Below are 27617 nucleotides of genomic sequence, written 5' to 3' on the forward strand. Positions count from 1 at the left end.
GTAGTTTTCAGACAAACTTTGCCATTAATGAGTCAGGCTGTCAGCTATCACCAGCCTAGATGAGACACAGTACATTCACAGAAGGGTTCAGAAGTGCCAGCACAGGGCATCCTGGCACCCAGGCACCTTTCTCCTTACTCCAGCTTGTGTGTGGGCGCTGGCTCTGGAGCAGTACAAGTGGGGGAAGTTAAGGCTTGAGGAGTTTATTTGATATAATAATGAATTACAGAATCATAGACTCATAGAATGTCCTGACTTGGCAGGGACCCACAAGGATCATCAAGTCCAATTCCTGTCCCTGAACGGGACGACCCCAAAATTCACACCGTGTCTCTGAGGGTGTTGTCCAAGTGCTTCTTGCATGTTGTCAGGCTTGGTGCCGTGACTGCCTCCCTGGGGAGCCTGTTCCCACCCTCTGGGGAAGAACCTTTTCGTAATACCCAACCTAAACCTCCCCTGGCACATCTTCCTGCCATTCCCTCAGGTCCTTATTGCGAGTTGCGGTGTTGACATGCAGAAGTTATCCTCTTATCTCAAAGACAGCAAGGCTTTGACTACTGTTTAGAAAGGGAAGATGCTGTAGTTTTACTACCCTTGCTTTCCCCCATCATTATTTACACAGTTTACAAAAGGCAGACGGGCGTTATGGACGTGGTATGGTAACACAGTAAGCACAGGAAGCGGCTGCCTTGGCGGGGCGAGGCAAGGCACGGACGGTGACCGCGCAAAGGCGACCGGTGAAAGCGCCACTCCAGGATTTCGCGTTTTTGTGTGATTTCCACGCTTCCCGCTGCCACTTGTGCAGGCGCCGGGAGGTACCGCGCTGCCAGCCCCCGCCCGCGGCCATTTCGGGCCGCGCCGCCGCCGCCGGGCCGCCGCCACCCGCCGTTTTTCGACCCCCGCGGCCGGCCAGGGGAAACAACGTGGGCGGTGCCTCTCGCACCCCGCTCCCCGCCTCCTCCGCGCCGTCACCAGGGGAAGGCCCCCGCCCTCCGGCCCCGCCCCGGCCTCCGCGGCCGCCGCCCGCCCAGGGCGCCTCAGCGGGGAGCGGCCGCCCCCTGGCGGCCCCGGCGGGCGCCGGCCGGGCGCGCGGGGAGGCGGGAGGGGGGCGGGCCCGCGCCGGGGCGCGAACGGGAACCGGCTCAGGGGGCGGGAGCGGCTCGGCGCTGATTGGCGGGGCGCGGCGGGGCGGGGCCCGGCGCGGCGGGCGGTGCTTTCGCTTCTGGCAGGGGCAGCGATGGGGTCTCAGCTCAGCACGGTGAGTGCGGCCTAACCCACCCACCCACCCCCGGGCGGCCGGTAGGGCCCTGTGCCTCCCGGGTCGGGTGCCGGCTGCTGCGGCGGTGCGTTCTGCCCGGTGTCCGTCCGTCCGTCCGTCGTGCCTCCCCCCACCGGCTTCCGCCGCCGAGGCCTGGCCTCGGGGAGAGGCGCGGCCCCTTTGCCCGTTGCAACGGCGGCGGGGCGGGCCCGTCTCCGGATACCTGACCGGAGCGGGGGGCGTTGGGCGGTGTGACACGGTGCCCGAGGCCTCTGCTGCAAACGGGGAGGGAGAACGGGGGTGTCTGTGCTGGGAGCCGCGGGCAGCCGCCCCCCCCACCCCCCCCCCCCCCCCCCCCCCCGAAGGGGTGCGATGGCTCTGGGGCCTCCTCGGACACTGAGGCGCTGGAGCGTCTCCGGAGGGGGGCAGCGAAGCTGGTGAAGGGGTCCAGAGAGCAAATCTGACGCGTCGTTTCTCCTCTGATTCACTTGTTCAAACGTTTCTGGCTCTGCGTTTGTGAGAGGAGCAGGACAGAGGTGGATGCAGCATATGCTAGTCTGGGTGCAGCTGCTTATTAGGTTACTTGAACAGAAAAGGATGAGGCAGATGCTAAAGCTGCAGAAGTGAAGAAATGCCTGTCCCTTAATCCTGTAATCGTTTTCCGAAACAGATGAGAAGAATGTTTAACTAAGATAATTTAAAAATAGGATTTGAACGAGGAAGTGGGAGGGGGGGATTGGAGCTGAGGGTGCAAGATTTCTCTTGCCAAAGAAGCGTTTGGTTTGTGTGTTTGCAGGGCAGTTCGGTGATGGAGTGTCCCGCAGTAAGCTTAACGCGTTTAACTGTGTTTTGCTCACCATGCCCTAGCGGGAAGGGCTGGCAGTCTAGATGCTATGGCTTTCCTCTTTCTTCTGGCTTTTGTTGTTACCTGGCAGAGGTCTGTTTCCATTAATAAAAATTCCTGCTTGGTTACTTATTTTGTGATCTCTGTTAGCAAAGATTTGTGCAGCTGGAAACTATGAGTCACCAGATCTTCATTTAGTGATTACTGGCCTTATGGTCAGCCAGTCACTTCCTCTGCTGCTGTAGATCTGATGCAGCTTCCATGGTTGCAGCGCAGTTATTGTCATGAATATTTTGATATACCCTGTGCTAAGAGTATAGAGATCACTTTTAACTCTGAGGATGTACCTATTAACAAGGATAACTTTTTGTAATCAGTCAGCCTTCAGTTCTTCTCCTTTTTTCTGCCTACCAGCTGGTACCTTCTGAGTAAGGATCTAAAATAGCTGTCTGAATTAGTGGGTGGGCTGTTTCTTTACAGGCTAAATTGCACGAGGCTTTTGCACCAATTGACCGTGAATATCGAATTGTCTTCCACAAGGCTAACAATGTGTTAAAGCTATTTGTCAAAATTAAACTGCATTCTGTTCCAGCAGGCTCAGAGCTGGTGCATTGCTTCAAAAAGTGGTGATTATGCGCACTTGGGGAAAGAATGTGTTAATCTCGCTTATTGAACAGCTGTTGTTTTCCTTTGACATCTGATGACCCAAAAATGATTTGCAAAGATGGGAGAAAATATTTATCTCTGCACACAGGTGGAGAAGCTGACTTGCAGAGATGATGTTATGGGCTCCACTCTCCTGCTTTCCTGATCATCTGTTACTGTCATACGTTAGTGTTGGAGTTGGGACTGAGCCTAAGTTTTTGAATTCCCATTTTCAACTGCAGTTTTGCTAGATGACAGCTGTGCTTTTTCTTGGTCCATTTTAGATAGTCACATCTGTAAATGAAACCAGTTTATTTTAACATATTAATGTCTTGCAGTTGAGTCGGATTGTGAGCTACCCACTATGGATAATCTACACCACCATCCTGAAGCTTTTCAAGAATCCCAGTCCTGCAATTACTCTGAAGGATCCTGAAGTGAAGTATGCATTGAGGCTGATTGATAAGGAGGTAAGTGCATGTACAGTGCTGAGCATGACCTCTCCATGGATACTGTGAAATGTTTGTAGCTTCTTAAATCTTGAGTAATGTTGCAGCAAGGCAAATACTTGTATTCTAAGGAACGGACTTCTTTATAAATGCTCCTTGTCTAGTATAACTGAGTTCTGCAGTTCCGCAAGCAGCTTGTTTCCAAGCAAATTAGGGTGGAGAATGCTGCTTCAGAAATGACTAAACTGATAGCTTCTGTCATGCGTGTCTCATGGCATGGAGTACATCAGCAGAAATTCCTAACTCTGCACTACTAGATTAGCTGAGAGACAGTAGCCATGCTGTCAGGCAGAGCAGGTGGTTTTTTCATGGTCAGTAGCATTCAGCGTAGTAGTTGTCAGAACTATGTCGATACTCATTCCTGTTATTGGATTTATGTACTCTAATGTGTTAAAGGAAGAAAGGTGCTTAAATGATGTAGACCTGACAGGGCCTGAGCTGTCTCAGCTTCTCTTTCTGTCTGTTAATAATAGAAGCTGTTCTGTTCCTCCTGGGCTGCTCAACCAGGTTTTCACAGTGGGGTCATGACCCTTTTAGGGGTGGATCTTGCTATCAGAAGTTAGAAGTTGGTAACTCAACTTGTGGGGAGGGGACCAAAGCCATGAAAGGTGAAAAGGCCCGATATCCCTTGGATAAACTCACCATCAAAGGCATGAGATAGAAATCTTGGCTTTTCAGGTGTGGTCACACCTGAAGATATTTTTAGAGTTGACTTTTTAAGTCAATGAGCTTGTCAGAAAGTTATCAGAAGAGTTTTGATGAAAAGGACTTTGGGCTAGAACAGATATTTTTTTTTTTTTTTTGAGGTATAGAGAGTGCACTGATAGCTTGGCTTTCATTTGTTCTCTGTCAAAGAAAACCATTGTTGTTATTCTGGATCCTGGTTTTGTGGGAACTGAAAGCTTCCCTGTGGCTTGGGCTGGGTGGCGTTATTGAGTTTATTTCTCATGTATACTGCAACAACATTAATTATTATATACTCCTCACTTTCTCATGAGATCTGTAGCACGTGGTTGTAGGTACAGTCTGCCTGACCTGCAGGAGGGTCGGGACGCTTGAGCACGTGCTTCTGAGAATCAAACTTTTCCAGGCTTCTGCTGTATCAGTTAGTAACAGAAGAGAATTCACAGTTTACTTGGTTGTTTTTTTTTTTCCCTAACTACTGATTATGTTTTTCAGTCTGTTGTTATTTTTTGTATGCTTTTTTTTTAATCTTGGGATGGAGGAACAGCTCTTATGTAGCCAGGTCAAATGCTGCTGCATGTGGTACGTTGATCAGCTGGGAATGTTTGACTGATGAATGTTTATAATTTTTTGCCTAAATGGGGAACATGTCCTGAAAACAGAAGTTAATTTTGAAAAATAACAACTTGGTACAACAAGGACCAGTAGCTTCTAAAATCCTGCCAAAAATCTGGTGCACACACTCTGATCTTTGGTACTAAACTTCTCAGTGTTGCCGTATTCGCCTACCTGGGAAAGATGAAATCAGTCCGAGTATTTCTGACGTGCTTCAATTTGTATTTTACAATCTATTAAATTTGAAGTAGGTGAGAACTTTAATCTAAAAACACCTGTCTTTACACAAAAAAACATTTGAACTTGGGAAGAGAATCTTGTGTCTCAGTTTGGTTGTGGAGCTTACTCAAGACATTTGTGTGGTTGGCTAGTTTACCTTCCATTGCAAGAGGAATTTCAGTACGTTGGTTTACCTTGTAGTGTTGCTCCTTTTGCTTGCCCGATGTGGCTAAAGACTCATATTTTCAAAGTTTCTGCTGTTCCCATGTTGGTATTTATCATTCGCTTTTTGTGACTACAAAGCTGTTGGTACCTTCAGCAGCAAAGCACCAAAATGATTTGTGTTTAAGACAAAAAAAGAACAGATGAATTCCCTGTTTTGGGAGTAGCTGGGGGTTCTAATTTTTAACCTGACTTGTTCTGATGATATAGTTGAACATATGGCCTTGCAGAAACTTTTCTTTTTGGACTGTGACCCAAGCAAAGGAACAAGAAACTTGACCAGGAAGAAAAGTGGCACTGCTTAGACCGATCTCCATTGCAATCACCAGTCCATTTTATTTAGCTGTGAAAACTGAGTCACACGTACTGGGCTGCCCTACAGCAATATGCGTATGTGAAATTTTAGAAGGATTCCACAGATACGTAGAAACAGTTTTTAGATGTCTGCAATCTGAGGTTTGAAAAGCACTAGTCTAGAGAATTCCTAGTTTGACATATATATGTCTTTTAATGGAGCTTAGTTTCTTGTGTATAAAAGCTGGAAATCAAACGTACCATTTTGTTGAGCTGTTGTGAGCAGAAGCCTTTCTTCCTCTACCCACTGTCTGCCTTTTACCCACCAGCTGAAACATTGACATCTGCCCAAATTGAGTATGCTATACCTCCTGTCCGTTGAACAGAGAAATAGGGGTCACAGGTCTGCTTCCTAGTGTTTAGCATAGGAAAAACCTGTTGTAATATACTTAGGTGTGTTAATTTAGTTTATGCCTTAAAGTCCACAACCTCAGGGATTTTTTTGTTATGGTAAGCATAATTCATTTCTTGCCTTTCAGTGGCTTCAGCAAAGCACCAGCCTGCAAAAACTGTTCTCCAGCTTTGCGTTTGCAGTTGCGAGTGTGGAAAACTCCTCAGCACCTGCAATTTGAGACAGAAATGCGTGCTGATAGCCGGAGGCCAAGGGATTCCAGGCGCTTAGGACAATACCAAATGATGGCATTGGGGAACGCAGCAGAGATGATGACTCGCTGAATGGCATGCTCAGTGTCTTGGTCATGTAACAGAGACAAGGTGTAGGCATGCTGACCTACGTACTAGGAATTTCTTGAGCCTTTCAGTGTTTCTCACAATTGTGTCTTGTGATGCACCAAAAATACTTGTGTTCAAGGTACCTTTGGCTAAGCTATCTCAACTTTAATGGATGAGGTGATTAACTGGGAATTCAGAATTTTGCTTTTTCTGCATGCTGTTAAAGACAGCATCTTAAAATAAAGGATTACTGGTAAAATCCAGCTTTCAAGAGGTGAAGCTGGTGCTGAAATTTTCATATAGAAACAGCAGCAGTCAGTATGAGAGCAGCAGTGTTAAGTTCATGTTAGCTGTCTTTCTAGCAGAATTTTCAATGGCACTTACAGTTCCTGAGTAGGTACGAGTACAGAGAAGCCCTTTTTAGACCGACACTCAGTTCCTTTCTTTCTTCATGTAATGCAGTGGGTGAGTAATAAATACGTAATGCAGTGGGTGAGCAGTTGGCTGATGGGTTCGGCTCAAAAGGTCATAGTAAACAGGGTTACATCGGGCTGGCGGCCAGTCACTAGCGGGGTTCCGCAGGGATCCATCTCAGGGCCAGTACTCTTTAATGTCTTTGTAAATGACTTGGATGCAGGACTTGAAGGAATACTAATTAAGTTTGCTGATGATACAAAATTGGGAGGAGCTGTTGACACTCTCGAGGGCAGCGGGGCCCTGCAGAGAGATCTAGACAAATTAGAGAGCTGGGCAATCGCCAACCGTGTGAAGTTTAACAAGGGCAAGTGCCGGATTTTGCACCTGGGGCACGGCAACCCTGGACATACATACAGACCAGGGAACGAGAGGCTGGAGAGCAGCTCTGCAGAGAGGGACCTGGGGGTTATGGTTGGCAGCAAGTTGAACAAGAGCCAACAGCGTGCCCTGGCAGCCCAGAGGGCCAACCGTGCCCTGGGGTGCATCGAGCCCTGTATTGCAGCCGGTCGAGGGAGGGGATCGTCCCGCTCTGCTCCGCACTGGTGCGGCCTCACCTTGAGTGCTGTGTGCAGTTTTGGGCACCACAGTACATTAAGGTTATAAAGCTACTAGAGAGTGTCCAGAGGAGGGCCACGAAGCTGGTGAAGGGTTTAGAGGGGAAGCTGTATGAGGAGTGGCTGAAGTCACTTGGTTTGTACAGCCTAGAGAAGAGGAGACTGAGGGGAGACCTCATCACGGTCTGCAGCTTCCTCACAAGGGGAGGAGGAGAGGCAGGTGCTGATCTCTTTCTCTGGTGACCAATGATAGGACCCGAGGGAATGGCAGGGAGATGTGCTTGGGAGGTGTAGGATATTAGGAAAAAGTTCTTCCCCAGAGGGTGGTGGAGCACTGGAACAGGCTCCCCAGGGAAGCAGTCCCGGCACCAAGCCTGACAACATTCAAGATGCACTTGGACAACACCCTCAGAGACATGGTGTGAATTTTGGGGTCGCCCTGTGCATGGGCAGGAATTGGACTTCATGATCCTTGTGGGTCCCTGCCAACTCAGGACATTCTATGATTCAGCATTTACCTTAAAATGATTTATTGTGAAGAAGATTTAATCAGTGTGACCAGAACTCATAAGTGAAGACTAAATGAACTGTGATGAGAAAGAAATCTGTCTCCATTGGTTACTTTAAAAACAAAAAAAACCACAAACAGAAAAAAGATTACTATGTTTTAGATGTTTATGAAATTTTCTCTAGAAGGGACATTATGTCCCATAGGGCTTTAAAAAAAAGAAAGTCATTGGATGAGGCATTAGTCTGTATGCTGGTTCTTTCTGTCTTTTTTGCTGTATTTTCCAATCCTGTGAATGTGACCTGGGTGTTAAAGATAAAGTAAGTTTTAGATAAAAATTACATGGTAAGTTTTCTTATTTCCTATACTTAGTATAAGAAATAACATTTTATTTACTCATTACCAAAATTTTACTCAAGGTGTGATTTTCCTAGTAAAGGATTAGAATAATTATCCCAGTTGGACTGCATAAATTGTCATAATTTTATAATGAAGTTTTTATATAAATAGAGTGCTCTTTTCAATTTTAGTTAAGGATTAATTATATTTTTACAGGGAAAATATTTTTAAGGCTCTTAGCATAGCAAAGGGGACCTGGTTGCTACTTCCTGATCTTGACATCTACTAGTGTCTCCTGAAATCATCTTCCAGATTGAAATGGTTAATTCATCTGATTTTAAGGCACCAAAATAAAAATTTTTTGGCCTCGAATTCCTGCATATTTAAACTTCAAATGAGATTTGAAGAACTCATTAGTTTTTATCTTGTGGCCTTCTCACAGAAGGTATGTAAACGGTCATACTATTTAGAAAGGTAACGTTTAGTCTTAATCTACATGTATCTTAGTAAATTTTGCTATTCACATTTAAATATACAGCAAAACAGTATTTGCATTTATCTGCTTTATTTCTATTTTTACTTCTATGTTATTTCTAAAGTATTTTGAGATAAGTTTTCTGGGAGTTTGAATGCAAAGTTGACCTCTGCAGGATTGCTGTGTTGAGAGTTCATATGTGCATTATGCAAAAATTCTGGTTAGGATGCTGCTCTTCCCCAAATATTTAATCCTGCAGGAAGACAGACTAGCATATTGGTTTTACAAGTGAAATTACAAACATTAAATTCTAACAACATAGCTGATTTTTCTTTTTATTTTCCTCTTCTAGGAAGTTAGTCATGACACAAGAAGATTTCGATTTGCTCTCCCTTCCATAGATCACACTCTGGGTCTCCCTGTAGGTATGTTCTGTCTTCCTTACTAAGCGTCCAAATGTTGTCAATTCTACTATAAGAGATTTTTTGGGGATTTTTTTCCTACATTTTGAAATTTGTAGAATTTCAACAACTGTTCGCGTGACTTGAGCTGGTATTTAGAGCTTTGCAAAATTATCCTCATGATGTGAGTCATCTGCAGGGTCTGAAATCTTGTGTACTAACAGAGGGTGTGTATCCAGCTTGTTTCTGTGAAGACTGTAGAAACACACACTGTTCTTTACTTGTATTTTTCGAGTCTCAACTTTCCAGTGTATGTTATTCCTGCGGTGCTTGGTCTCTGTAGTCCCTTTCCATCCCCTGAGGCTGCACTCTCAACTGCTTCTCCTCTGACACATGCAGTTTACCAGATGATCTGCTCACTTCTGAATGTGCAGCCAGTCTCATGGAAGGAACTTCTTAATCACCATGGGGTAGATGTTTCCTTAGGCCTTGCCAGGTGGTGTGTTGCCTTCCTTAATAGCTTAGTGGTATTGTTTCCTACTGCTTACATAAAGAACATTTAATTGTGACTTGTGTTTAATAGGGACTTTAACAACCTGTTGCAATGATCTGTGGATCAGGTACTTTGTGGTAGTCCTCAGCACCTTTCCAGCATTAGTCCATCATGTTTAGGTCCCTCTTGTTTGGGATACATTACTCTCTTGATCCTGTTAAGTAGTCACGAGGGGAAAGCTGGTTTCCTGCTCTTGCCCATAATAAACATTGAGGAGTGAGCTGTCTCACCTCTGTAATTGTTCTTATCCTACATGCTAACAGAAAGGATGCCATCTGGAGTGAATTTGGCCTGCTGGATGCCACACGTTCCTCCAGTGTTTTAGTAAGGTCAGGGCAGATCAGCCAGTTATTTCAGCGTAGCCTCATGAGGTGCCTTCTTGCCCTGCACGGTCCCAGGAGCAACATGGTCGTGCTCCCAAAGGTGCTCTGCACAGGATAATCTGTGGGTGACTGAGGGAGTGGTTTACTGGGCGAGACTTGGGAAGCAAAGAGAGTTGAAAGCTGGTGAGGGTGGTAAAAGCAGCTGGGAGCGGCGGGCTTGGCAACCATGGGACAGATAGTGGCGTGCACTCTGCATGTTTAGTCCAGCACCAGCATTTTGCTTTTACTGCTGGCTGGAGCGTTACAGGAAAAAACGCGATTCACTCTGACGGAGCGTGGGATTGTGTGTGGCCCCACGCAGAAGCTGCTAGCTGCTGTCCTGTCAGGGCAGGGTAAAACCCTAACACGTAGGAGCATAAGGGATATTTTGCTTTTTGGAGGAGCACCTTTCAGGGATTTGTACCAATTCTTGTGAGACACGCCCCAACAACGGTCCCATCTGTCCAGCTTCACCATCTACAGTGGTCACCATGGGTCTGTTCCTGAAGGAGGGGGCGGCGAGGCTGCCCCTTGCCTGGAGGAGGAATGGAAGGGTGCTGCAGCAGCTCCCTTCAGGTCTTCCCCAGCAGGAAATGTGTGCTACCAGGTGTGTATGGGCTTTGCCAAGAGGGTTGTTTGAATCACCGTTACATTATGCCTGTGTACAGCTTCAAGTGAGTTACGGTTGCTCATTTCCCAAGTCACCAGGTAGCAGATCTTTCTTCACCCTTCAGCGAGGGTTTGCCTAGCTGGTTCTCTGGCTGGGCAAACAGGCTCCCGGTAAAATCCCATCTTTGTGTTCCCATAACAGGCAGAGGAGCCGCACTGCTTTTGAATAGCTGTGTTCATCTGAAGAGATAGTTTGTTCTGTTGATGACCTAGTGGTGTTAAAATAGCAAACAAATCCCCCCCCTTCTCCCCAGGTATTCTTCACTTGAGTCTCTTCAGGGTGTTGACATTTTATAGGAAAACCTTTAAAAGGAGTTAATTCTAGGGTTGTAGACATTGAGAAAATAAACTGTTGTAGAGAGTTCAGTGAATGTGTGACAGATTGAAACGTGACCACTACATTCAAATGTTAAGCTGGAGGAAGAGCAGGGTTAGGAAAGTGCTTTGTGTCTAGGCAGCCTTAGCAATGACAGCTAGAAGACCTCCTGGTAGACATGAGCGATCTATGATCAAATTAAGAACAGGTATAAACTCTGTTGTAACTCGACTGTAACAGTTTATAACTAACATGTTAATAAAGAAGTGTGGACAGCACTGGACTGTTTTCCCCTCCTGTGTCCTTTTTACTTGTCTGTACAGGACAGTCGTATCACTACTTTTGCAAGATCTCATGTGCAGTTAGGGCTTTGGTAAATGTAAATGCATGAAGCTATCAGAACAGATATGATTGACGCGTAAAATTAGCAGTGGTGTCATCTGACCCACCAGATAGAATCTGTGCATGGTTAACAACTCTGGCAAGGTGTTACAATGTCAGGAAGATGAGAGAGGAAACAGTGGTGCCCTAAAACAAGGTAGTTAGGAGAACTTTGAGACAGTGTTTGCAGTCCATGACAACTCAGTACATCTACTGACAAGAAAAATCTTTTGAAAGCAAACTGCTTTTTTTCCTTCCCTGCATACAGGACAGCATATCTACCTGTCTGCACGGGTTGATGGAGCTCTGGTTGTTAGACCTTACACTCCAGTTTCCAGCGATGATGACAAGGGCTTTGTGGATCTTGTTGTCAAGGTGAGAATGCCATGCTCTCTTACAAGGCTGGGCGACTTCTGAGCCCACCTTTATACTTCCAGTGCTCTGTGAAGTCTGATGTGCCGGCTTCTGTCCAGGTATGCACCATTGCGGACTTCCACTATTGTAACAAGTGATCTGTAATTACCTACAATCTATATGGCATTTTGTAAACACTTATTTAGGGAGTGTGTCTCATGATATGCTGCATCATTTTCTGTATTTGCATACTGTAATTTTCCAGAATCTGTGTAGACCTGCAGATGTTCACACGCTTTTTTAATCCTTCTGAAATAAGGGATTAATCTTGCCTGAACTGTCAACTTCTTCTGAAGCTAATGTAGTATGCTCATTATGATCGTTAAGAGCGGTGATAATTATTGTTACTGATCCAGACAGTGGGAATGACTGATTTAATTGGCAAGAATGTGAATGTGATTTTGAGTCTTGTGATAATGTACTTTTGTTCTGCCTCTTGGTAGCTAGACTAAGCAAATATATTTAAAGTTGACGGAATTTAAAACCTGAACATCTGCACTGGATTTCTTCTTAGAATTTCACTCTTTTCTTCTTTACAACTGATAACACTTTATTCACGTACTGTGAAACTAGATGTAAATTTGCCTTTTATTATGTACATATCTTCATATCTTCCAGAGCATGGTGTTGCACACTGAATATGTGACAAGGGAAAAATGTAAATCTTTGGCTTAGATAGAAACAATTTCACAAGACCTTTTTCTTCCCAGCGTGGTTCCCAATGCATGCAAACGATGCTGTTCTTCAAAAAGTGTAGCTAGTCTTAGCTTGACTTTTTTCAGCCCATGTGATTTAAAACAAAACAGCCAGCACAGTTTCAGCAATATAATTACACCCACTGATATCTGCTGGCGAACAGTTGAATATTCAATTAGTCGATATCCACTTTTTTTGTTACTCAGAGTTGCAAACATTTGTCATCCCAAGAAGAAGGTTTGGGTATCTCGCTGTGCAACTGAGCTGTAAGGGATCCTCAGAAGTTTTTCTGTTTGAAATCACAGTGGCTTTTTTTTCTTTTCCCTTTTGAACTTGGGGTATTTAGAGATATTGTCTATGAGACAGAAATACAAGGAGAAATTGCCAGTCTCTCTGTCCAATCTGATCAAAATTGGGGCAAGAGTGGCATTTTAGTCCTTTTCAGAATACTCAGTGCTTCTCCGTTATTGTCAGTCAAACCTGCAATGATAGTATTTCGTTATGTAGTAATTGTGTTCTTTGCATGAGGAGTATGGGTTCATTACTTCAATGTTATTTTTCACAGATCTACTTTAGAGGTATCCATCCGAAGTTTCCTGCTGGAGGGAAGATGTCTCAATACTTAGACAGCCTGAAAATAGGGGATACTATTGACTTCAGAGGACCAAGTGGCCTACTTGTCTACAATGGAAAAGGCAAGGCTGACTTGGAAGATACAATTTATCCAGAGTAAACAATACAGAAAAAAAAAATTTATAAAGTAGTAGTAGTATTGGTTGCTGTTTTTTCCAGCTGGGTTCAAGTCTTACAGAATCATAGAATAGTTTGTGTTGGAAGGGACCTTTAAACGTTATCTAGTCCAACCCACCTGCAGTGAGCAGGGACATCTTCAACCAGATCAGGTTGTTCAGAGCCCACTCTAAGCTGACCTTGAAATTTTCCAGGGATGAGGCATCTACCACATCTATGGGCAACCTGTGCCAGTGTTTCACCACCCTCATTGTAAACAATGTCTTCCTTATATCTAGTCTGAATCTACCCTCTTTTATTTTAAAACGATTGCCCCATTTCTATCACAACAAGCCCTGCTAAAAAGAAGCCCCCTTTAAGTACTGAAAGGCCACAATAAGGTCTCGCCAGAGCCGTCTCTTCTCCAGGCTGAGCAACCCCAGCTCTCTCAGCCTGTCCTCATAGGAGAGGCACTCCAGCCCTCTGAAAATTTTTGTGGCCTTCCTCTGGACCCGCTCCAACAGGTCCATGTCTTTCCTGTGCTGAGGGCTCCAGAGCTGGACACAGTACTCCAGGTGGGGTCTCACCAGAGCAGAGTAGAGGGGCAGAATCTCTGTGGCTATGTTTTGATTACACATACTGCATGAACTGAACCTTTGCTATCACCTTTACTTATTATTAGGGCTGGTACTCTCAATATACTCACCCTCTCCGACTAGATGTGGGAATTCTTTCCTGTTGTTAGCATCTCTACATAAAAGAAATTACTAGTGCCATAATTAAGTCGATGGCCATCCTGAGGGGCATTGTTATATGGCTATAGAAGTGCTTGTTATTGATACTATTCTCAAAGAAGGGAATTCTCTCCCTGCTTATATGGACACAGTTTATATACTGATAAAAACACTTGCTATTTGTGCTGTCCAATGCTAATTTCCCAAGCGAAAATGAACTTTATCAGGAGGATCTACTTCTATGCCAATATAAAATATCTCATCTTGGCATAGTGCAGCCACAAATGTGTCACGAAAACCTTCTGGCAGTTTTATGAACAGTGGACTCAGACACGTGGTTTTCCAGAACTTTGAATGTTACGTTCATGTTGTCCTGGATGAAGAAAGGTATGAATACAAAAAATACAACATTTTGGCAACTCCAAACTGTCTGTCAGGTTTGGCTGAAACTGGCAAATCAGCTCAAAAAGAGGAGATAAATATACAAAACAATACACTCTGCATATTTCAGGTTTTCCCTTAAAATAACCTGCATGGGGAAATAAACTCTCTGATCAGATTAATTCCTTTGTGTAGAACTGTTTCTAGAGTATGAGCTTTTGAATATCACTTGGGGTATGGGATATGAGCAAATAGAAATAGAGGTAGTGATGGCTTGATGCTGTAGTCAGGAATAAGTAATAACCCATGTCAGTGTCTGATGTTATCATCACATGTCTTAGTCTCTAATCATCTTTCAGGATTTGTTTGAGTTCGTGACATCTTCACCTTTCTCTGTTTCCTGCTCCTGCTTTACAGAAGGGGAAGGGTGACAGGGCTGAAATAAAGCCAATTAGCTAAATGTGCTGGGAAGGGAGCACAAGTGCTGTTTCCTGCTTGCTTCAGTGTTTTCCATATCTATATCTCTCTCTCTCTCTCTAGGCAAGTTTGCTATTCGGCCTGAAAAGAAAGCTGAACCAGTTACTAAGACAGTGAAATACGTGGGGATGATTGCAGGTGGGACTGGTACGTATGTATAAAGATTCATCCTTGGTTCCTGACAGCCGGTAGATGTATTTGTTCATGTTTTCTCTCATGTGCTCACTTGCACTTTCTTTTGCTCCTTCGCATTCTCCCATCATTGACCTGCCTTTCTCTTTCAGGGATAACTCCTATGCTGCAGGTCATTCGAGCAATCATGAAAGACAAAGATGACCCTACTGTTTGTCGGCTGCTGTTTGCTAATCAGGTAATTCTCTTTTTTTCTGTTTATGAAGTTTTACTTAACTAACAGAACTCCACTCAGCAAATTAAATTCTTGCTGAGAAAACCTGGTACAGAAATACAAACCGTGAGGGGACAAGTGAACTGAAATGTTGAAAATTTCCCATATAAAAGCACTATAATGAATTGGTTTTCTAGTATTACTACAGAAGTGCCGCTTCCCTCCCAGCCAATGCTCGCTTTCCTGTGTCTCGTTGCTCTGTTTCTAATCAAGTTTATAAATGTTTTAAAACTCTGCATTCCTTTCTGTAAGTTGTTAATGTGCTGGGCAGACTTTCAGAGCTGTCTGTCTTAGTGGAAACGTGAAAGAGGTGGACATCTGTCTCCTCCAGCAATTGTAACTCCCCAACTTCACAGCAGGGTTTCTGTGTGGAATATTCCTATTCGACAACACCTTAGGTGAGGCCAAAATTAACAGTGGCCTCCACCAGCTCCCTCAACTATGGAGCGGTGATTCTACATGGCTGTCTTCTTTCATTTTCGTTCCCCCTGTCAGTTCTTCATGTGTTTCTCTGGCTCTGTTCTACTGAACCTATCCTATGGGTGTGTCTGACCTCTCTGTCATTCCTCTTTCCTCTGATATTCAGTGTGTCCTCATTTCCTTTGTACCATAGCTGCATTATAAACCAAGGTTTTTCTACCAGAAGCTATCATCCAAGTGCCAGCAGGTCCCCTGTTCTGATGCCTTTTTACAATAAGACCTCCTTAAGAGCCCTGCTGGTGCACTCTGGTGCTGGCTGGTGTGGCTTCAGCAGCTGGTCTCTGCTGAGCCCTAGGAGTTAGCATAAAGTGCAGTCAGTATCGGGGCAGGAGGGCCAGGATTTGCTATGAGTAATTAGATTGTCTAATACAGGGCTAGAGCTGTTTTAGCAACCTAGAAAGCTTACAGCTTTGTGCAGGGAGGGCTTGGAGAACAGTTGCCTGAGTAAATGAAGTCCTTGGCTTTAAAGAGTCCTTGTACCCAGTAACTGCACAAATATAAAGCAGCCTTGTGACAAATGGTCAGTCAGGAAAGCCTGCAAACTAGATGTTTTTTAATATTTGAAAATATTTTAGAATGTTATTTTAATGTGTGCTTTGCTGATCTTTTATGTTGGCTGTCCTGAAAGAGCTGTGTTGGATTACAGATGACAATGTACGTGGGCTCTTACTGTGCTTCTGACTAGCATGCTTTGAGTTGGTCAGACCCAGTAATAGCTTTTCGGGAACACATGCAACTGCAGATCCAGAAATAGGCTCCTTCTCAGCAATAGTTGCTGGCATGTTCCTCCTTACCCCCATGGTTACAGATATAGTGGTCTGTAACCCTGGGTTTGTCCTCAGTGCCAAATTAAGGCTGCAGAAGATGGTACCACTTTTAGTGTCTGCCCTTTTCCTTCCTTTCCAAACTGCAGCTGCTCTTACGGGAATAAGGCTTTCTTTTGGCCTTCCATGATGTTACATCAGGGAGGAGCAGAACTTGATACCCTGGGTAACGTTTGTTGTTCTAGGTAGAAATCGATACCCTCTTGGTTATTTGTTCTACATCCTGATTAAAAACCAAGCAATGTCCATGTGGCAGTGCTGATGAAATTTGAAGTGACAAAGGTGGAAAACCTGGCATTTTCCTGACTGAACAGCACAGTATGGAGGGGTAGGGAGATACTTGTGTTCAGTCATGGTTAGTTTTTTGAAAATTGTTGCTTTTGTAATAGGAGTGCTATTCCACTTTACTCTTCTGATGCTACCACTAATTTCCTGAACAAGTGAAGGTTCTGTGTTTTGGAAAAGGTTTTGCTTTGTTTTATTTTTTAGAGGGAAGGCACTGCATGGTCAGGATTTGGGAAAGTTATGAGCCTTCTTATTAGCTCTGCTATGGGGAGGTAGTGAAAATAACTTGTGTTTGCTCTCTTTGGCCTGTAAAATGGAGTTGAATAATCTGTTCCATCTCACAGGGCTGTAGAGGGGCTCTGTGGTCATCTGAGGGCTGCACACAAGTGCAGAGTGTAATTATTATTTTCCTTATCCTGCAGACCGAGAAGGATATCCTGTTACGTTCCGAGCTAGAGGAGATCCAGGTTGAGAATCCTGATCGTTTTAAGTGTTGGTACACACTGGACAAAGCACCTGAAAGTAAGATCTAAAATGCTACTTCCACTGAAGCTTAAGTTATGAGTATTAATGCCTGTGCTTGACAGGGGGCATGTTATGTCATGTGTATATTTCTGAGCCCTGTTCTTGCTTAATGATTCGTGCCTGAATGCATCCAGTAGCATCACTCTTCACGCAGTGCTGCACAGACACTCTTAGTTTGTATCAGGCTGTGTTTCCAAAGCTACAAAGCTCACCTCAGGAGAATGGCGGTGCAGTGTTCCTCCCATGACTACACCTGAATATTTACCGTATTTGCTCTGGAAGGCGATCTTCCTTTCTCCTTCCCCACAGACATAAATACAACAGGTTATCTTATTATCTTGTGTCTAGAGCATGCATTAAGGCAGCTGCAGCAGGAGCGTCAGAGGCACTGTATCTCGCAGAGATGCGGCCAAGGGCAGACCCTACCTCGCTGTTGTTGTATGGTAGTTCATGGTAGCTGATCTTCTTCCTATGCAATGGAATTGCCTTTGCATTAACAGTGTTTCTCAATGAAAATACTGTTCCAGCTTGGTGCAGTCTAGTTTTAAATATAATGTGATAAGCTGGCTGGCCTAGGTGAGAGGGTGAGCTAGCTGAATGTGCCTCCCTCAGTTGTGTAAGTTTGAAGAAGGCAAAATAGTTACTGCCATTGTGAAAAGGCTCAATAGTTTCCGTGTCATTCCTTGTCATTTTCCTTTCTTACCATTCCTCGTCGTGCCCACCAGCATCAGGATAGATTCACACTCCTGTTCAGCAGGGGGAAGGGTCTTGCCATCCCCACAGTCTGCTGTCACATCATCTTCTGCAATTAGTGTTCTCCTGGATTTTTTAATCTGTTCTGTGTCCTTTTCTTTGGTATTTGTGAATTGTGAACTGTTCTTAGTAGTTGCAATGAAAGTCCGTCCTTAGTGAAAGTCTGCAGAACGGTGTTGAGGGGGCCTATTGTATGTGAAACCAGACCAGAACTGGAAATTTTTGAGTAATCTGTGGGAGAAAAAATGTGTCGGTCTTACTGTCCCCAAAGGTTTGGGTCAGCAGCTTTTTACATTGAGGGCTGGGGATGTGATGGGTAAACCTGAATCCTAGAGCTATCTGATTAGCACTGTGGGTGTTCCAACTGGGAACATCTTCAGCAGCTAGCTTTCCCCTAGTGAACTTGTAAACAGTGAGGTAAGGAGGATGGATGTTGCTATTTCACACTGCTGGTGCGGAGAAGATTCACATTCTGTTCACAGCTCTGCTTGAGATTTCCTTGGGGCTTTTAGTAAGCTTTATTAGAAGTTAGCTCTGGTTTTCTCCATACATCAGTTTTACATCAGCAGAGGTGGTAGTTTTTGCATGTAGCGTAACTGTGTTGCGTACGCTCATGTGAGTGGAGTCTACAAATGCTACAGGCCAGAATGTTACTGAAACAACCCCAGCCCCACCCCACTTCATTCTAAAGTGACTTGTGTCTATATTTTCCTGCTTTTCCCCCCCCTCCCCCGTTCCCCTTCCCCTTCTTCCATTTTTTTTTTAACAGGCTGGGATTACAGCCAAGGATTTGTGAACCAGGAGATGATCAGAGACCACCTGCCCCCACCTCAAAATGATGTTCTGATCCTCATGTGTGGACCTCCTCCAATGATCCAGTATGCTTGCATTCCCAACCTGGACAAACTAGGCTACACGAAGGACATGATGTTCTCCTTCTAAAGACGACTGATAATTCAGTGATCTTGTGTGGAGGGGAAGAGGAAACATTTAATGGGGAACAGGACAGAGTTACAGAGATGGCTGATGCACAGTGCTGGGAAGCTACATTTACATTAAAAAATGCTTCATTTCTCTGGCAAGTAAGACTGTTAAGACAGTATGTTGCACAGAAACAACTGTATTGTGGAAAGGTACCGATGCCTAGTGCTCAGCTATATTGTATACTCCATCTTAAGAGACGAAAGTATAGCTGCTTCACTAAACACTCATTTGCATTTTTTCTTAGCCCTGTAATGAAATGGCAGTAATATCCTACTTCCTAACACTGTGCTTACCCAGTATTTTATTTGGTATGAGGTATGAAAATACATAGAATGTGCTGGATTATTCACCTTGCTTATGCCAAATTTGAATCCTTACAGAGCTTTTACAGTATGAGGGCCGGGAGCATTTGCCTTGTGTGCATAATCTCGGCAACATCAGAAGCTTAAAGGTGCTTGTTAGTTGGAGGGTGACAACCATTTATGACTGAAGGTGTTCAAGCTGCCTTGTTAATCAAAACAAGAGAGGTAGACAGCAGTACCAAATTGGTTTCCTTTGTATTTTGGAATAGCTTTTCTTAAATGCAACTGCTTTTCTCCAGCAGGTCACTGTTCTCATCCCTGGGCAATGAAAGAAAATACAGAAAGCAGGCAGCATTGTGCATTGTTCCACAAATAGCTGGATTTTTTGATTGTTTGTGTGTGGAATACTGAAAACCCTCCCGCCCCAACTTTTGTATTTACTTTTAAATAGCGGATGATGCCATAGGAGTACAAGAGCAGTTCTTCTGCATGTCCTGTGCAGTGAAAAACATGCCGGGTGAAAACTGGATCTGGTTTTAGTTTCTTGTTTCCCAGAGGTCTATGTGGAGCAAAGAGCCAGGGTGGGTTTCAGCAGGTAGCCCAGCTTCGGATGCAGTATGCATACAGTCGGGGGACTGCGTGTGTTGCTAAGGCAAAACTCCCAAGGGTTTTGCTTGGTAAGGATGCATGAGAAGCCATAAGTCACCAAAGTGATGGTAAATTCAACTGTCTCACTGAATCTAAAACTGTTTCATTAGATGCTGTTAACTATAGCTCGGATTTTCACTTTTTTTTTTTCATATACTCTTACAGCAGCCTTTTAACTAAAGTTTAGTAAACTTGAGGCATCTTCATGTCAAATATTCTGCTTCTGAACAACAGAGATGCTGCTGAGATTAAAGCTGTCCTGCAGGGACACTATGAAACTAAAAATCTTGTTCTGGTGATGAAATCAGAGAAAGGGAAAGGATGTTTAGTCATATGTGAAGTAATGTGGATGCTAGTTAGCTACAAGTGTCAGTGTATAATACCACTTCTTTTAAAGATTTGGGTAGGTATTTGAGGTTATAAATTGCCATGTTTTCTGTTGTGCCTGCACAACAGATGGCTATTGTGTTCTTAAGAGGTTAATTTTCAGCATGAATTTTGAAAGGAGAAAAAGATACTACAGTTAACTTAAGGAACATTAAATGGGTAATTTTGTTAGTAATTTTATTAGGCACTTGCCTCTGAAGTCAGAATTTTTGATGTGCGCTTCTGAAACTTGTTTCTTAATACTGTGCTCTGAAGTTCAAATAAGTTTCAGTCCCTTTTCTAGGAGGTAAAAAGCAGAAATGTGAGAGACATTATTGTGCTGCTGGTTTGTAGCACTGTGGGAAGCGCATAGATTTTTTTAATTATTATTTAATGAAATTTTCTTGTTTAAAAAAAAAAACCCACACCAAAACCAAAGTAGCTTGTTACATGTCTCTTTGTATTACTGCTTATTCAGTTACTGGGGTTTCTTCACATCTGTGTAAGAAATCAAGTATCTTGTGGGTTAACCACCTGTGTGTTACTGAGGATGTAATCTTCAACTGCTGAAGAGACAAACTATAATTGTAAAATGCTCTATAAAGTGAAGGTTCAAAAACAAAGCCTGTTAGATTTTACCCAAGTGCTTATTTCTTTTGTTTGAATTTGGTGAAAACTGCTGTATTTGGATGCTGAGTCAAGGAGTAAACTGCCTCTGTTTTTCTCTGTATCACTCCAATCTCTTCTTACCTTTATTTTGTACATCTTGCTTGTGAACGTGAGGCTTTTTTAATAAATAAGGGGAATTTTATATAATCTGCTGAAGCAAAACTGTATTACAGTCCCTTTTGCTTGATGGTTCTGTACTATAGCATTTAAACAAGTCAGTGATAAAAGTTGGGTTTACCTATTGGTTTTTTCCTTTGAGCCAGTTCATGTGTCTTATAGAAAATATGAGTATTCCTCCAGTTTTCTTACAGGATGTGCTGAGTACTACTAATTTCTGTGATACAAAGCAGCTGGGGAAACAGGAACCTCCTCCATGAAAGGCATTCTGTGGAAAGTCTCCTGAGAGAAAAAGGATCGAAAGGCCTGTTGCTGCTTTGGCTTCACCAGAGGGGGGTCCCTGTCGCTCGCAGGCCCAGGGACACGCTCGCAGGCCCAGGGACACGCTCGCAGGCCCAGGGACACGCTCGCAGGCCCAGGGACACGCTCGCAGGCCCAGGGACACGCTCATTCCCCCCACCCCCAAATAGCAAATGATTGCTTGTGTGCAGCAGCGCTCTTTGGGTACTGCTCCTGTTGCAACAGAGGCTCTGAGAGGGAGGAGCTAGGAAATGAGCTGCTACTTCATCTTACTTCTGTAGCCAGGCCTTGAGCCTGCAGTTGTCATGGTGCTGCTGCTCTGTGCCAGTGTTAGCCCTGTTGCAGCCGCAGGGGCCAGAGCTGCCCTGGCTGCCCAGCTGCCTGTGTGACTGGTGGGTGGGTTGGGGGTCTGTCTGCTTCATTCTTTCTAAGGCCTCAGGGGTTTAATAGTGTCCTCCAAAAGTTTCTGGTAAAAATAGCTTGGTTTACAGAAAGGAGCCTCATGTTGTTCCTGAGTTTTTCTCCTCTTGATCCTGCCCAAGTGAGCAGGAAGAAAATGAGCATCGCTTGGGCACAGCCAGTGCAGCAGCTGGGCTCTGCCTTGTGTTTGTAACTTCTCCCACATATGGGTCAGGTGTAAGAGGCAGCAGCAGCAAAATGGGATTAGGGCAGCAGGGATCTATGACTTCCCTTGCTTCAGTAGTGTACAGGGGTAGCAGTAGCATTTGCTGAGTGCCTCTGGGGATCATGCTCTGCCAGCCACCCTCCACCCCCATTTGGATTATCAGAACAGGACCCTGTTGTTAAACAGCTCTACCAGAGTCAGCATGCAGCACTCCCAACGCATCACACACGTGGCATCTGCATCAGGCTGTTCTGTGTCTGGCCTGAGTGTGGCTCTCAGCAATGGGTGTTAGGAGCGCACACCTGCTGCTAGTTGCAGCACATTCCTGCAAGTGCATAGCTGCAACCAAATCATCACTGTTGCAACTGGTTGCTCCGGGTGGATGCTATCAAGCAGTGTCTCAGGCTGAGCTATAATGACAGAAACAAGTCATTGCAGCAGCAGAAGCAAAATGTCTGTACAGCAGGGAGCAGGAGGGTTTCATCCTCCCCAGGTATAGGGTGGAAGAGAAAATAGAGAAAATAGGGGGTGCATCTGTGATGGATCAACCCAGGGAGGGAGGGCGGAGAGGGGTCACTGTATGGCTGAGCGATAGGGCAGCGGTAGCTGAAGGCCTCTGCCAGGCAGCGTCCATGTAGTGCACAGCTTCGGGTAGGCAGGCCCCGCTGCTGCTTCTGCGACAGGGAAGCAGAAGGGGTAGAGGGGCGATGACAGATGCCTTCCTGAAGTAATAAAGCACCAGCACTGTGGGCCCAGGTCTTCTCTGCTTGAGTCAGAAACCCCTGGTGTACCCAGGTAGGGTGGCTCCCTCTGATAAGCTAATCGTGCTTCTTAAATTTTCTTTAAAGAGAGTGGGGTGTGGTGGTCTGCTGCTTTTTTTTTTTCTTGTTATGAAGACCTAGCTGGCTAAGCTAACCGGCCAACAGCAGCACTGCTGCAAGCTGCCACTTCACATATAGCCTTTCCTCAGTGCTACACTTCCGTGAGCTCTCAAGCTCAACTACAGTGTGAACTATACATTATACTAAACTATACATTAGCAAACAATGCCCAAAGGAAGGAAAAACAACCCAAACCCTTAACTTTGCTTAACCTTATTACACAAATTACCATGGGATTAAATTCTGAGGTCAGCACCTTACCTGTTAAATGAGCAAGTGCAGTTACCGAAACTTGTGGTATGGCTGTGAATCACCTGAGCGGATATTCCAGCTTGGCTGGATAAATGGTTAAATTTACATTGTTAAATGCTTTGTTGTGCATCATCGTTATTATTACCTGTAGTACAGGGTCTTGGCCAGTTCCCACCATCACTGAGGGCCTGGGCTTCAGAGCTAAAACTCTCAAGGCAACAACGCAAAGGGTGCGGCACAGCTCCCAGGATAAACACCAAGCCTGCGTGACATCTCTGAGGTACCAGAGCCACTCTGCAGGCTATGAACCAAATGGGCAACTGCCCCAGTGTGTAACTTCCATAGTCCAAACTCTATATTGTCAAGACGTTTTAATTTTTCCCCTTCCCTTTCCAAGGTTAAAAAATCATGCAAAACATGTGAAGGAAAAAGACCAACCAGTTTTCAGAGAGCCAGCGCTCCTACAGAACTGACTTGCTTAAGAGACACGCACTAGTTATAAGATACCAGTTTAATGCAAAATTAAAGCTTTTCTCTGGTGTTTTATAAACCAGTCAATCCCGCTGCAGTATTGGCTATGCTGTTACTTTAAACAGGAAAGTAAAAAAAAAAACAAAACCAAACCAACCCACCACCCAAACCAACAACCCAACCCTCCTGAATGGGACATCTCCTCACTTTCTGCACAGCTCCCCACTGCTACGTCTGGTTTCTATGTAAAACACCAGAACTGTCCTGTCCCACCAAACTCTTGCTACATGCACAAAATACAATGATGCCAGCTCTTTAAAACCACCTGTATCTCAACTATTTCAAAACTAAAAGGCTGCCCTTCCCCACACACAACTCAGCAAAAACTTCACAGTTCTCTGTGTGTGTTTTTATTTCAATTCACCTTTCAGCCTCCACCATGGAAAGCAGTGAAAACAGCTGTTGATGATGCAGCTTCTTTATACCCTTTTTTAATGGCTGTGTAAATAACAGCCATTATTTCACAGCTGTCACAACTGCCCCATCTTATACTTCGCATAGTAAATAACAAAATGTGAGTGAAATTTTGAAATTATTTCTGATCTGTGAAATGAATGAAATAATTATAAGAAAACTAGAGGCAGAGGAGATTTGCACCAACAAAGCTATTCAGAGAACTATACGCAAAGTGGGTTTACCAGTTTGAAAACTGATCAGGTCTTCCTTCACTGGCTAACAGTGGCTGAAAGAAAATAATTATAACCGTGCAACCCAAAAGTCTCATTTTGTCCATTAAAAACTGAGGAAAATGGACTAAATTAGTCCATAAATGCAATCAGCTGCTAAGCTACTGAAAACAAAGTGAAATAATTTTGCCTCCTCCAGGCTTTTGCTCTCTGCCATGAGTGGTCAGGAGCTGCCTCTGCTGCCCTGAAAAGCAAAAGCTCTGGCCAATGTCTCCAGGACCAGGTTTTTGTCCCTGTTGGTTGATTTCCCCAAGTTTTCTTTAACACCTGCCAGTGGTTTTTGCTACACCTTGACCTGATGCAGCCGCTCAGCAAGAAGAGGCTTTGCAGCTAGGACCAAGCCTGCCCCTCTAGTACAGTCACAGCTCCAAGGCCCTCCATAGCCTGGCACTGATATACTTTTAACAGGCAGGCAGGTAATTAGTAAGTTTGTCATGTAGCCCATTTCTATAAAGGGAAACAGCTCTTAGCTGTGAACCAGCTCCTATCTATCTCCAAACCAGTGTTTTTGAGCCCTGGTGTCGTCCTTCACACTCGGTGCAAATCTTCTGACCAGCACCAGTACATTTTCTTTATTACAGCCTCAACCTCCTGTTACAGTAAAAATCTGCCACACAGTAAACAAAGGCTGTGAGTCAAGTCTAACATGCCCTCCCAAAGGCTTGGGGCGATAAACCTTTCATCAGCTCCAGCCAAGACTTAATGTCTGATGAACAAAATGTTCTGGAAAAATGACATGCGTTCTATAATAATTTTTCTGGCAGGTATCATCTCCTGTTGTTTAAAACCTGGAGAGACTGACTCAGCCTGGCTCCTGCGGGGGCTTAGGGAACGCCATGGGTGGAGGAGAGAGTGGGAAGTAAGGGGGTGGAGGGAATGGCATGCGAGAAGAAAAGAGAGGCAGAGCTGAGCTCTGGTGCCAGCGTGCAAAGCCCCTGCTGTTAAACAGCGTTTTGCAGAAAGTTGATGTACGCATTGCCCGCCTCTGTTGGTCAGATTTTTGTGCTGAGGCAGTTCTCCAGCATGTCTTTTGTGGGCAGGAAGCTGTCAGTACCAGTGACAAATTGCCGTAGAGCATTCCTGCCCGACAGGCGGCATTTTTGCTCCTCCTTGGCAATGCTGTCTAGCGTGACTCCACGGATGTCCTTGGGCTTCCCTGGCACACCAAACACGATGAACAAGCCCAGGCAGTCCTGTCCCACCAGCCAGCAGGACTCAGCCAGCTTCTCAGACCTGCTCCTGTTTTGGAAGCACTCATCTGCCAGCACGGCTTCCCGGCAGCAGTCTTCCACCGCCCCAGTGGGGCCGCCTTCGCTATGGAAAAGCTCAGCCAGCTGTAAAGCCTGCACAGCAACGTGAAGTTTGATTTGCTTGTCAGCTCCAGACAGAGTCCAGATCCAGTCCACCCCAAACAGGGAGGACTGCTGCTTGGTCATTTTGCTGGTTGTGATACATTCTTCCACTCCTCTTTCCACAAAGAAGCTGATGAAGTTGACCAAAAAGATCTCTCTCAGCATGTTTGTGGCTGGCTGGAATTTGCTCTGAGGATCCATGAAACCAAGGTAGTCCTGCAGCCTTCGAGATGCATGGACCACACCTTGGCTGAAGACTTGACAGATGACTAGAGTTTCAGCCTTGTTCTCCTGGTTGTCCTCGTGTGAGACCTTCTGGCCCATTTTCCGTGCAGGAGGAGGTCATTTCCACATGCAGACCGCCTCGGGGAAGTCCCTTCCTTTTCCAGCGAAGGCTCTGTGGCACTGGGCTCAGCCAGACCTACGAAGCTTGAGCTCAGAGAGCTGAGCTTTGTGAGCAGGCTGCCGTCCCGCAGGGCAGATGGGCTTTCTCCTGGGTACGTTACTCCGCTGAGCCATGACCAGCCCAACAGGCCCAGTAACTTTCATACCTACTGAATTCATCTGTGGTCCTTTTCCTTATTGTTTATTCTGGCACCATTTCTTTAGCTGATGCTATCTCATTCCAGTCTGATCTTACCTTCTTTGATCTCCTTTCTAGGACTATTACAGAGAAGCCATTTCACTGGCACTGGTTGATCCTGGAGATGAGAATAAACCACCTTTTTCTTTTAATCCCCCAGAGAAGGGTAAGCATCCGAACCTGAAGATTTCTACCACGCGCTTCAAATGACACAGTGGTCTTTTTTGATGGGCCATTGCCTGTATCTCAATACTAACAGCCGCTACTGTCAGTGGCATTAGGTGTGCCATGGCAATGCACATGGACTCAGTGGGAATTTTGGGTCAACCGAGAAGCTTGTGCTCTTGCTGCCTCTAACTGGATTATCTCAGGGAAGCTTGGACAGTCAACGCACCACCACACACGACTATCAAATGCTGCTACAAATAAGCTTCCTAGCCTTAAATGTCCAGTCTCCCTAGCTGTGCAAGCTGGAACATCTGTAACCGCTGCAGCAGGAGCCACCCCTATTCAGCTCTGGATGTTGCTGGTGCCAAATGTAACACTATAGTCTCTTCATTGGCCCAGGATCTCACCACCATTCTCAAGAAACAGGCTCTGTCCTGCTAAATGCTGCTCTTCCTCCTCCCCTTCATTCTGAACAAGTGAAAAAAAAGTGCCTAGGATCTGTCTTTCTCTGCCCTCTTTACTCTCATTGCTCAAAACATCTTCATTCGATCTCTCTCTTCGTCTGCCTACAGATGTTCATGTGCTCCTGCCACCCCAAGGAAACACCTTCGCAGGTACATAGGTTGGTCAGTCCCACTGCTGCCCTTGGGTCTCTCTCTCTAAAAAACAGATCATGTCCTACATATTATATATCTTTTCTTCCATAGGTCTACAACGGTGTCATGGGCCCAACTCCATTCCTTCGTGACCTTCTCACAGCAACGATGAGGGTATCGCTTGTTACTAGGTCTCTTCTCCCTAGTAACAAGCGATAGGACAAGAGGAAATGGCCTCAAGCTGTGCCAGGGGAAGTTTAGGTTGGATATTAGGAAAAGCTGCTTCACCGAAAGGGTTGTCAGGCATTGGAACAGGCTGCCCAGGGAGGTGGTGGAGTCTCCGTCCCTGGAGGTATTTAAAAGAAGGGTAGGTGTGGTGCTTGAGGATGTGCTTTAGTGGTGGACTTGGCAGTGACAGCGGTTGGACTTGATGATCTTAAGGGTCTTTTCCAACCTTAATGATTCTATGATTCTGTGATTCTATGATTCTCCTATTATCTTTGACCGTAACTCTTAATTTCAAGGGTTCCCAGCACCAAATCTCTCCTTGCTCCAAATCTACTGGCAACTCAGAAAGTTTTGCTTCTTAGCTGCTTCAAAGAGCACTACCTTCTTCCTCCCAACTGAGCATAAAGAGGCTTAGTAGGAAAAGCTCTTGCTGCCAAGCGAAAATGCCAAAATACTGACGTGAAGCATAAAGTATGCACTAAACATTCATTACAACGAAGCGGCACAAGGTATAAAAAGCATGCAGGTAGGATAAGTGCAACTTTTCTCCTAAAGGGAAAGCCAGGCT

At 45.0% G+C, this 27617-nt stretch overlaps 2 protein-coding genes across 2 annotated transcripts; one reads left to right on the top strand and one right to left on the bottom strand.

Moving 5' to 3' along the window:
• Window positions 1-1180: 1180 nt before the first annotated feature.
• Window positions 1181-20892, top strand: CYB5R3 (cytochrome b5 reductase 3). The gene is made up of 9 exons (XM_075113266.1): window positions 1181-1258; window positions 3086-3217; window positions 8728-8800; window positions 11326-11432; window positions 12733-12862; window positions 14552-14635; window positions 14773-14858; window positions 16906-17005; window positions 18531-20892. Exons 1-9 carry the CDS (start codon window positions 1238-1240, stop codon window positions 18701-18703), a joined length of 906 nt encoding a protein of 301 aa, XP_074969367.1. The 5' UTR covers window positions 1181-1237; the 3' UTR covers window positions 18704-20892.
• A 4222-nt stretch (window positions 20893-25114) lies between these two features.
• REP15 (RAB15 effector protein) lies at window positions 25115-25856 on the bottom strand. Its single transcript, XM_075081978.1, has one exon. It carries the CDS (start codon window positions 25796-25798, stop codon window positions 25115-25117), a length of 684 nt encoding a protein of 227 aa, XP_074938079.1. The 5' UTR covers window positions 25799-25856.
• Window positions 25857-27617: the final 1761 nt, after the last annotated feature.

The sequence above is a fragment of the Phalacrocorax aristotelis genome, chromosome 1 (assembly GCF_949628215.1).
Source record: "Phalacrocorax aristotelis chromosome 1, bGulAri2.1, whole genome shotgun sequence".
Taxonomy (NCBI): Eukaryota; Metazoa; Chordata; class Aves; order Suliformes; family Phalacrocoracidae; genus Phalacrocorax; species Phalacrocorax aristotelis.

Bases quoted from the DNA above. Each gene is read 5' to 3' on its own strand.
- REP15 (XM_075081978.1), bottom strand. From the start codon at position 25,798: ATGGGCCAGAAGGTCTCACACGAGGACAACCAGGAGAACAAGGCTGAA.
- CYB5R3 (XM_075113266.1), top strand. From the start codon at position 1,238: ATGGGGTCTCAGCTCAGCACG. The intron at 11,433-12,732 runs GTGAGAATGCCA...TATTTTTCACAG, and splicing joins TTGTGGATCTTGTTGTCAAG to ATCTACTTTAGAGGTATCCA. The intron at 17,006-18,530 runs GTAAGATCTAAA...TTTTTTTAACAG, and splicing joins ACTGGACAAAGCACCTGAAA to GCTGGGATTACAGCCAAGGA.